General features: G+C 37.8%; 1 protein-coding gene across 1 annotated transcript; it reads left to right on the top strand.

Moving 5' to 3' along the window:
• Positions 1 to 7,363: 7,363 nt before the first annotated feature.
• Positions 7,364 to 8,226, top strand: LOC110704072. The gene is made up of 2 exons (XM_021881856.1): positions 7,364 to 7,455; positions 7,500 to 8,226. The coding sequence occupies exons 1-2, from the start codon at positions 7,364 to 7,366 to the stop codon at positions 8,224 to 8,226; spliced, it is 819 nt and encodes a 272-aa protein (XP_021737548.1).
• Positions 8,227 to 12,038: the final 3,812 nt, after the last annotated feature.

The following is a 12,038-nucleotide window of genomic DNA, read 5'->3' as shown; positions in this document are numbered from 1 at the left end:
CTATTAGCAGCTGGCCTTATATTATGCCAGTTGCGAATAAATACTATTAGCAGTTGGTCTTATATTATGCCAGTTACCAATAAATAGTATTAGCAACTGGCTGATTACTACGGCAGTTGCAAATAAACGGTATTAGCAGCGAACACATGCCAGTTGCAAATAATATTCTCATTTGTAGCCCCCGCAATAGCAGCCCCACGTGCCAGTTGCTAAAAGCCACTTTTCGTCAGTTGCTAATAGCGTTTTTTCTAGCAGTGGTTATGACATCGTCTGTGTGAGCTAAGCTTAATATGGGTTATTTGAAAGTTAATAACATTACTTTACAGATGGCAGACCGTTCTGTTAAATAACCATTAGGTGTTTTAGAGGATGTTCCTGTCAGAGTTCGTAAATTTTTTTATCCTTGTTGATTTTGTTGTGTTAAACATGACTGAGAATACATAAATTCCCATTATATTAGGTAGGCCTTTTCTCCATACGGCAGGAGCCATTATTGATGTAAAAAAATGGAAAACTAACCCTTTTTGTAGGAGATGATAATATCACTTTAATTTAGGGAAGGTTTTAAAAGGACCTATGCTAGAAGAAAACTGTTGCTTAATTGATGTCATTGATATGATGTATGATATTTGTGAAGAAAGCTTACCACAGGTTCTTACATGGGATCCCTTGGAGGAAGTTCTTTGTGGAGATTTATCTGCAGGTGATGCAAGCATTTGGAGCACTGAGGTAGATGCTATTTAGAAAGCTCTTTCAGTAGAAGAGCTTGATATAAAAGAGAATAGAGGATAGATTTCTAAAGAAAGAAAGAGTGCGTGGGTCCCTCTCGAGCGTCAGCTTGAGCCTCCATGGCAGTGAGCACCAGAGCTCAATCTTCTTCGGAAATTGTGCAAAATCAACAGAAAAACACACAGAAAATTAGGAAAATAAAGAACTCGAAGGTAAAATCGATGGAATTATCGGAATCAATGGAATTGAGTTTTAACCCAGAAATTGAGGCTTTTATGGAAGAACAAATTCTTTCTCCAAAGGCATCAATGGCGGACCTGCAACAGCAATCGGAGCTCCGATAAACATTTTCGGGCTGGATTGGTGCTATTAAAAATAGTTTTCAAAAGCAAAGACAACACTCAGGTATTAATGTTCAAACCCATGATCTCAATACTTCTTCCCTAGTTGCAGGTTCTTGTTCGGGAGCGAAATCATTCATGGCATCGAAAAAGGTTTCCTCTTCTTCTTCAATAGCATGAACTTCTTCAACTGGTTTGATGAGGGATGAGGGATCAACATGGTCTTCCTCATCAGAGATAGCCAAAGAATCAAACAGTGGTGCATTGTTGATGCTTGGCTTCTTGCTTGCAGGGGGCAATGGGAGTTTATTGTTGTCAATCAAATCTTGGATAGCTTCCTTAAGCTTCCAACAATTTTCAGTGAGATGGCCCCTGCCTTGGTGATACTTGCAATGTGCGTTGGAATTCCAGTTAGCTGTCCTCTTTTTGACAGGTGGGTCCCCAAATGGTCCAATGGGAGTTATAAGACCTTTTGCATGTAATCGATCGAACGCGGTGCCATAACTCATACCAATAGGAGTAAAGTTCCTCCTAAATGGTTTCTTTTGTCCTTGGTTGTTCATGGCATGGACTTCACTCAAGTTAAAGGTGCTAAAATTATTTGAGTGGGTGGTTTTGGAAGAAGAAGGATTGTCGTTCTTCTTACCTTTCCAGCCACTGTTGGAATTATTATTAGCAGCTTTTTGCTTAGCAAGGTCGTCTTCAATGTTAATTCCAATATCATAGACGGCCTTAAAGGAATGCAAATTGTTTTGATACTTAAGATATTTGGAGTACTTTTCTTGGAGGTTCTTAATGAACATCCTCACATATTCCTTTTCACTTGGTACTTTAATCATCCTATCGGAAGTTTCTCTCCATTTATTGAAGAAAGAAATGAAACCTTCATTCTCTTTTTGCTTAAGTATTTCAAGTTCTCTATGATCAGTTTCAACTTGGATGTTACATTTATACCTATCAATGAAAGAGTTTACAATAGATTCCCAAGTAGAGGTTTTCTCTTTGTCAAGGGAAAAGAACCATTGTTGACAAACGGTTTCAAGAGATAAAGAAAATAAAGAATGAAAGACCTTCCTATCAATCTTTTTAATATTCATCACAGTCTTAAAGGATCTTAAATGGAAATAAAGGTTGTTTGTAGCCTTAAACTTTGGGATGTCATTGGCATTGAACTTCTTGCGGAAGAAGCTCCTTGTCCACCGAGACCCCTTGTGAGCTAATGCCCTGGAATCTGTAGTCATTGGAGATTTTTCTCAAGCTTTCTTGCATGAGCTCCATTTGTTGTTGCTTCACAGGGTCATTGATTTGGATGGTTAAAGTCCTCAACACCTCAGTAACGCTAGCCACTTTCTTCTTAAGCTCTTTGACTTCTTCTTGACTCGCCATTATCTTCTTAGCTTTTCTTTTCTAACTGACTAGTTTATCAAAGAGTTGTACTTGAACAAAAAGGTTGTCTTTGATTAAACGCCTTCCTTTCTTGACCACGCATTGTAAATTAAACCATTTATTTGTTTTAATGACTTGACTCAAATTGACTTTGACTTTACTGGTTTATAAAGAAAACAGCAAAAATAGGGTGCATATTTTTGGGAATCAAGTTTATGGGTTCAATTAAGTGGTTTAATTGGAGGATTAATATCCGACTTACCACTCTAAAAAAATGACGAAAAACACACGCATACAAGACTCTCTAGACATGGTCAAAGTGTACATTCATATTAGTGTGTGCTTTATTTGTGAGTGCAAGTGACTTGCTTTGACCTTTGTATATGACCACGGGACTAAGTGATTAGACTCAATTAAGGACTAAATATGGTTATTGCCATTAACAAACTGATCAAATTGATTAATAAATTGTTTAATTAGAATCGTCGTGATGACTCGAGCAAAATACTGAACTGTCGCCAAAGCAACAGGACTGTCGCCGCACACTGCAGTGCAGCACCAGATGACAGAGTTGTCGCACGGCGTTGCACAACAGCATTTGGCGCTGCAGCCCAGGTTTTTGCACCATTACTGGAACATTAAACTCGGACTGCTTTCAGTATTTTTACTCTACGGGAATAGGCCTAAAGTCGTACTAAGTCAGTTTTGGTTAATTTATTAAACTTTAATTAGTTAAATTAATTAATTATTAATTTATTAGGCAAAGTCATTTTAGTCATTAATCATTTTATTTATACTTAATCACAAGTCAAACAAACGGTTAGGAAAAACACATAGAATATGCACAACAAATAATGCACAAATAGTCAAGTAGGCACAATATGATGCAATGAGTTTGTAACCTAACCATGGCTCTAGTTCCCTAAAGTTCGGGATATGGGTTAGTCAAAGAGGGTCCTTGGTTATGAGTTCGGATGCACCGCGCAGAAGACTTACCCTATGAAGGGTTGGCGCGTGCATGTGGATGGGATCCCGCGATTTAAACTCGCTTCCATGGTTTAGTGAATTCAACATTCTCGGATGTACCCTTTGTTGCTCAGAGCGTTCAATCAGGTAGATGGAGCATGGATTCCCAGAGGGTTATGTCCATATGTAGAACACATATGGGTTTCAGAAAAAAGAGAAAACTCAATCAGGAAGTAGAATCGAGACAACAGTGCTAAAACTAGTCGAAATAAGAAGGTAGATTTCTGGCTCGGTATTACGTTGCTAGAAAACGGAGTCCGTCGCTAGAGAAATAGCTCTGACGACAAAATTATCGCCAGGCGACACAACTATTTTTCAGGCGACGCATGGCGTTGTCTAGATGCTAGTTCCTACATGCCACAACAACTTTTTGGGTTCTTAAAATTTTCCAGTTTTCACAGTATTATTTCGATTCTAGTTGTGAAAGATATTTCTAAAATTTCCTACGTGTAAAAATCATATGTTTTTGACTCATCACGGATGGTCTTTCCAATGAGAACCTTTTTTATGCATATTGTAGACATCTACTTTTGGCCTCCTGTCCCGACAGGAAGTGCAATGACGATAAATAAAACCATCTTTGTGTTGGATTAAAGTGAAGAATACTTATGGAGAACTGGTTAAGCCACAAAACACAAAAGACTAGCCCGAATTAAAGATAAAAGACAAAACAAAGGACCAATTAACTAAACCCGATCATAATTAGGCTTAAGCCTGTGCTTACCCAATAATTCCGGATTTAGGAGCGCCTAGGTTAAATTTTAATGTTGCCGCAAAAAAAGCCACGCGCATCTCAAACAGTCGCGCTGGGCTGCCGTGCGCGCGCAACACCCAGCGCAACCTCCAGAGTTGCGCTGCAGAAGATTCAGAAGTATACGAAAAATATAAAATCGAATCTTACCATAAAGCCGCGCGCATGATAATTAGGTACGCTTCACTTGCGCTGGGATGTCGCGCTCAACTCATCCTGTTGCGCGCGAAAACTGCTGCGGCAGAATGCTCGTAACCCTATACCTAATCATTCCCTATAAATAAGAGATTAAACCGAGGCTTAAACACACAGAAAAATAACCTAAAACTCTGGCAAAATACGTGTGAACTTGCAACCTAGCCTCTCTTGTCCTAAAAACTCACCCCTTTTGATATTTTGTTACTACGGTGGAGGTTCCCTAACAAGAAGGAGTCCATAAGTATTCTAAACGGAGATCTAGCATAGATGATAAATTCCCGAGCACTTAGTTAAATCATATTTATTTTCTTGTTTAAAAGAACCCTAATTAATTAATTAATTAGTGTTGTTTGATCTCCTTTAAAATAATTAATTAATCAATTCCACATATTATCTTGCGTTAAATAAAGATTAGAATTGAATTAAATAATTGTTGATTGATCACTTAAGCCAAGGCGAATATTGTTTATTTTCTTGTCCTTTTCACGAATTTGATTAAATAAAGAATAACGACATTATGATGTAATTCCTTCGTGAATCAGTATGTGTAAATAAAATCAACTAACATAGTTTTAGGTAACGCGTTGCATATATTGTTTGGTGATGAAATTGTAAAAAAAGGAAGAGCTAGTAGAAGCCGCACTAGGGCTAGGATAACGATTCCCCTCTAAAGGGAACTTTATTTTAGTACCCTCGCTCCCGAACTCATTTCTTGTTTGTAGACCAATTTGGGCATGGGTAAACTTATGATTTGTGCCAATTATTCCATGAACTCCACATGGAAGAAAGGCATGATTGAGGTTTATTGGTTTTCCTAAAACTTATTGGCGACTCCCTACTTGTTTCTTACAAAAAAGCGTAATGATAGAATCAATTCTAATTCAAGGTCCCCCAAACAGTCAGGAATTCAAATCCTATTACACCCTAACAAGTGTAAAGTCCTAGGCTTTTAAAGGGCCATGGGAATTTAAGGAGAGGACCCCTTACGACGGGAACCCTCTCCTTACACATATGACAATAATGTTAATCAAAATTACGCACATGAAATACTTATAACTTTTCGAGTCTCATCCACTCATTCTAAATCATTGCCAAAATAAATTTTAGGAATTAAAATAGAAATCCTCCCCAGTGGATTGCCAAAAACTATAGGGAATATTTCAATCATTACCCCAAACTTGAACTTCATTGTGATTATACACTTAAGCATGGCGGCGTCCAAAGGGAAGGGAGCTAGAGCAAAAAAGTTGCCAACAAGTTTTAGGAACTTGTAAACCGTTCACAAGGTGAAGGTTACACCCCTTAATGATCCAGGAGATCGTTAACTCCAATAGGTCTGGAACCAAGACTGGAAGTTCGGGGATGAAGGTACAAATCCAATCTAAAAGAAAGAACCTGACCTAATAATAGGCCTCTACTTTATTCTTCTCGTATTCATGTGCACTTTCTGACTAACATACAATCAATAGGTTTACCCTAAACCTGTTTATTCTATGTTGGTTGAATATTAATGCTTAAATAAAACTATTATTGGCGATCACTTAAATTATAATCATATTAACCCTAACAAGATTATTTATTATCTTATTAAGTGTGATTACAAGTACCAATTCCCTTTAAACATGCATAAAAGGCGTGATCAAACAATAACAATAAATATAATCAAGCAACATAATAATCATAATAACATCAACAATAATTATAACCATCGTAAAAATTATAAAAATAATCATGGTAAAGCATAATAATAGCAAGATCCTAGGCATAACACTAACAAGATTAATAACAAACCCTAACGTGTCACTAAGCAATAAAAATCAAAGCTTTAGTCCTAACATGATACTAACATGATATTGAAAGAAAATAGGAAGCATCATAGAAATCATAATTGATATTATTAAGAAACTTATTCTTTACCATAAACATCATACTAAGAAAAGCATCCCATCATGATATTAGGAAAAACATCCTAACATGATACTGACTACCTAAACATGAATTCTATATCATAATATCAATTAAACAATTAAAGCACTTACTTGGATGCCTCGTATCTCTTTCTAATAACAAAATAAACGCGTTAGTAACTTCAAGGAAAATATAAAATATAAGAATTAAATTAAATAATTGAAATAGAGATTTGGGACCAAACCCTCAAAAATATCAAACCTTTCACGTTTAGGGCGAAGGTAACTTCGAACTTGACTAGATGTGTCTAGATCTTGTGAATGCGGACTTTTGTTTTCAAAAGGGTAGTTTAGAGAGAGAGAATCTAGAAATTCTTGATGAGAGTTGATGAGAATTGATGATTTAAAACGGAGGTTTAAGGACGCTATTTATAATGAAAATAGTCCGGAATTGATAAAAAGAATCAGAGTTCAAAAAGGAATAAAACACGCCTCTGTCGCCAGGCAACAACCTGACGTTGGCGTTGCAAAAGATTTTCCACACGTTTTCTATTTTTTGATAAAATCAAGTCGTAAAAGTCCGTACGAAGGGTAAAATCGTAATTTCACATAAAACACTTCTTTTATTTCAAAGAAAACTCATAAAACATAATTATTAATCCTAATCATATAGGAATGATGATTCACAATAGGCCCTCCTTTAGATCATTGGGCCCCATAGATCAAATCGAGCCTAGTTTAGTAATTTGGCCATAACTTCCTCATTATTCATCGGAATTGGGCTTATAATTGTCGTTGGAAAGCTCTTTTCGAGCCCAATCCAACTATACCATTATTGGACCCTTATTATGGACCAAACTAAACTGGATTGGCTATTTTCATAAAAGAGTAGGTTTTCGAAAACAGAAAGTGAGATTTTTAATAAAAACTAAACGCAATATTAGACTTTCCACACCTTCACTTCATTCGATTATGATTTGATGCGAAAGGTATTCATCACCGGGTTTGGTTTTGGGGAGACACAAATGGGTGTCTACAGAATCATTATATACTTATTGCCGTTGACTATGTATCTGAGTGGGTTGAGGCCATTTCCACTCCTGCCAATAATGCCAAGGTGGTTCATAGACATTTCAAGAAGACCATATTTCTATGATTTAGAGTACCTAGAGTTATAATCAGTGATGGAGGATCTCACTTTCATGGGCGAAAGTTAGACACCCTTCTCCAGAAGTATGGTGTATACCATAGGACATGTCTAGCCTATCATCCCCAAACTAGTAGCCAAGTTGAAGTTTCTAACTGTGAGATCAAGGCCATTCTAGAGAAGGTGGTAGCAAAATCAAGGAAATGGAGTGATAAGTTGGATGACACCCTTTGGGCATACACAATTGCATTAAAGACCCCAATAGGTACTCTTCCTTATAGACTTGTGTATGGTAAAGCATGTCACCTCACGGTGGAATTAGAGTACAAAGCATATTGTGCTATTAAGGAACTCAATTTGGATGCTAAGCTAGCGAGAGAAACGAGGCTACTTCAACTTAACCAACTTGATGATTTTAGGTTAACGGCCTATGATAGTGCACGTGTCTACAAGGAGAAGACTAAGAGATGGCACAACAAGATGATCCTTCCGAGAGAGTTCAAAGAGGGTGACAAGGTTTTGTTATTCAACTCTAGACTTAAACTTTTCCCAGGAAAGTTAAAGTTAAGTAGGTCAGGTCCTTTTACCGTAAAAAGGGCTAATAAATTTGGCTTTGTGGAATTAATTGATGAGCATGGTAATGAGTTCAAGGTAAATGGTCAAAGACTTAAGTTGTACCATGAAGGGGCTACTATTGGTGCGGTTGAATTACTTCACCTAATCAATTCCGGTTTATCTTGAGCGGCATTGTGGTAAGAGGGTCGTGCGGGACCTAGATAAACCAGCGCTTTGCGCGAGGCAACTCGTATTTCTTGCTTTCTAGACTAGTTTTTCCTTCTTTTTATTTTTTATTTTTTTAGAGAGGTGAGAGGAGAGTATAATTTTACCTTTTCAAAGTGTTTTTGTACAGGTTTCGAATCAACAAGTAAGGAGATTTTAAGAGAAAAGGATAATTATTCTGAGGTGGGCAGGGTCCTGATCGGGCGGACCTATCCCGATCGGGCGCGAGAGTGAAGTTTAAATTGGGCGTTAAATCACCCGATCTGGCAACCACGCTCGATCGGGCGCGAGAGTCAGCCAATTTTCGAGTACGAAATTCGCCCAATCGAGCGAAGCTTGCCCGATTGGGCGCGAAAGTGAAAGAAGAATCCAAAGGATATTCGCCTAATCAGGCGGATGTGCCCGATCGGGCACAAAAGCGGAGAAATAGAGTCACACGAAGAAATCCCGGGCGAAGGAATTGAGTGAAAATAAAGATCCCCTCGCGCCCGATCGGGCGTGCAACTATCAATCTAAAAATCTGGATCTTCGCCCAATCAGGCGGACCTGTGCCCAATTGGGCACACCTATTTTATGCCGGGATTCATATTTCCTTTCTCCTCTTTTCTTTTCACTTTCCTCCTTACTTCATCTCTTTCATTCACTCTTTCTCTCTCTAAACTCCATTAACGTACCTTCAACCTTGCTTTTCCAATCAAGATCTTCTCAAATTCTTCCATCAAAACTCAAATTTTTTTACATATTCTTCATCATCTCACTTTCCTCTACATTCTCCATCTAATTTTCACTAGTTTTTCTCAAATTTTTAAGAAAACCTAAGAGAGAGAAATCTTCAATTTGTCAGAAATCAACTCGAATGGCATTCAAGAGATCAAGGACTCAAAGGGGTGAGAAATCAAAGCAACAACCAACACCCATGGTTGACCCGGAGTTCTAAATTCCGGGATGGAGCGAGGTTGTGGTAATAAGCATCGAGCAAAAGACTAGGATGCTCAACCTCATCGAGAGGCAGGTAATTTCTACTCGTTTTGTTCATCACCCTACCTTGTCTAGATTAGGAATTGACAATGAAAAATTGTTTACGGGAATTGGAATGAGTGGTTTATTTAACTTGCATTACGATACTTATGATTACTTGACTGTGGAATTTATTTCTACCTTTAATTTGATTAACTCTAGTGTATCTGTTTGTCATGTCTAATTCCGTTTGCTTAATAATGATGTGAGATTTTCTTTGAAAGATTTTGGTAAACTATTTGAGCTAAAATCTGATAGGCCTACGGAACCACCTAGGGATTATTGTGCCGAAGTCTACTTAGCTTTGACAGGGAATGTTAGAGAATCTCCAACATGCCAAGGGAACTTGGATTCAATATCCCTTGCTAAAATTTTGACAACGGTTTGTTAGCCTCACCATCTTTGGGAGGCATGAACCGGCAAACGTGAGGAGGGATGAGTTAGAGTTGTTAGCTACCTACAAGATCCCTAGGAGTGAAAAGTTAAACATCCCACTTAGGATGGCTCAACACTTCCAAAGAAGTGCTAAGGCGGTTGAGGCAGGTAGAGCTAGGACCCCTATTTACTTTGGTGGGTTACTCACCCACATTGCGGTAAAATAGTCAGGTTTTACACCCAATGGCCATAAAAAAGTAAATGACCCTACCATCATGGACCTAGCATACCTAGGAAAACTCAACTGGATCCAACCTACCTCTAGTGAGATATGGTGGATAATTCATAGAAAGTCGGGTAGGATGGATCAAGCCTTCACATTGCCTAACCTTAACTTGTCCAAGTTCGAAAAGGGTAAGTCCACTTACACTTTTAATCTAGGTAACCAAGGAAAGGCTCGAAAGGCTCACCACTCACCACCTCAACCACAACCCCAATTCCAACCACAACCCCAACCCTACATGTATGATATCCCTACTTCTTCCGTTGACTACAACATCGATCCCAATGCACCATATGACTTCTTGGATTTTAGGAGCCAACTTGATAGGATTGAGAGGGGGAAAGGAAGGATGGAGGGTTTAGTTCAAAGCCTTAACTTTAGAGTAGGTTCTCTAGATAGACGGGTTGGGCACGTGGAGAGAAATCTAGGGAGGGGTTTATACCCCATGTATGATGATTATGCTCGCCGAGGGGCTATTCCCCTAAAGGCTCTTGTTCCCGATTGGTTTCAATATCCTCAAGGAGGGTAATCGACCCCCGGTGCTTTTGGTAGTTATGTAGACTATTATTCGTTCCATGGTTATGGGGCCGATGTCCCTTTTGGTGGGATTGGGGGGGAATGTGGATCCTAACTATTTTGCAGGTGGTTTAGGTCATGGAGGTATTGGTTTTAGCTATGGAGGTGTTGGCTCTACCCATGGTGGTGGCTATTCTAGGATGGGGGAGGATGAGGACGATGATGAGGAGTAGCTAGTCCTAGCTGCACTCCTAAGTCAATGAGGACATTGCTTGATTTGGCTTAGGGGGAGATGATCTTGTATATATGGTATTACTCTCTCTCTTTTTTTCTTGTTATTGATTTTTAGTATAGATTTTGCTTTTTAGAGTAGTTTGCTTTTAAAAAAACAAAAATACAAAAAAATTATTAAACTAAAAATACGTTTTAATGAAGAAAATAAATCATGCTTCCCTGTGCCCCTTGAAAAAAAAAATTTGTTTTGACTCTTGGTTGTTGATAACAAATATTGCAGATTATTTGTTCATGATTTGATGTTTGATTGCCTTAGAATCTTAACATGCGTCAATTTTGTCCAACTACTTGTGAATATAATACTTGACTAGTTGATTGGGTGAGGAATGTGTGTTAGTTCCTGGTACATCAATGAATTTTAGTATTGATTTGTGACTATGAGTAATGTTTACATGATTCACTATTATGCACAATGTGGAGGACGAAGACATTCATTCTTTTAGGTAGCCTTCAGACGATTTAGATACATTTGTTCCCTTCTTGCTACCCATGTTGTTGCTTGTTCCCTTTCATTGTTTATTTAGCCACATTACAAGCCTAATTAAGTCCCATTGGTTACTAGTCCCAAGCTTGGCTTGTGGGAGCTATTAGTTAGTGAGGTGAGGGAGTTGTGATGTGCACATAATTTGCACAATGTGAAAAAAAAGAAGAGTGATTGTTCTTTTGATATTGTGATTGGAAAAAATGTTGATAATTTATGTTTCAAAGTTGAAAAATTCCAATGTGAGATATAAAAGAAAAAAAAGAGCAAAAGGAAAATAATTATTTCAATGTTCAAATGTTCTATGTGAAGGTTGCTCAAAAGAAAAAGAAAAATAAATTCAAATAAAAAAAAAATTTCAAGTTTGAAAGGAAAAAAAAAAAGGAATGAGTTCAAAGTTTGTTTATTCACTCTAATTCTTTAATATCATATTTTTATGAGTGAATTTGTAAGTGATGGTGGTTATGTGAGATATCAATTTGGTTGTTTGGTGAACTTTTGTGGAGTTAAGTTGTGATTGGAGATGATTTGGTCATTACTTGTTTTTGACCTTGGGTTTTATTAGGATATGGCTCCCTTAAGCATGGCTTTACTACCACATTTTCCCCAAATATTTCCTACCTTTTACCCTAGCCTTTCATTACAAGATTTAAAGAACTTCCGACCTTTTTGCATAGAATTGTGTAGATGTGAAAGTAGTTGTTTATCAATGCAAAGGATGACTTGATATGTTCCAAGTCGAAAATTTAGGTTGAGTGATTATCTCTTTAAACACACGAGTGTTGTGAGTTTGGGAGGGCATTGTTC

Source organism: Chenopodium quinoa, unplaced genomic scaffold, assembly GCF_001683475.1.
Source record: "Chenopodium quinoa cultivar QQ74 unplaced genomic scaffold, ASM168347v1, whole genome shotgun sequence".
NCBI classification, from domain to species: domain Eukaryota; kingdom Viridiplantae; phylum Streptophyta; class Magnoliopsida; order Caryophyllales; family Amaranthaceae; genus Chenopodium; species Chenopodium quinoa.
This window is presented reverse-complemented; position numbering and strand designations above follow the sequence as displayed.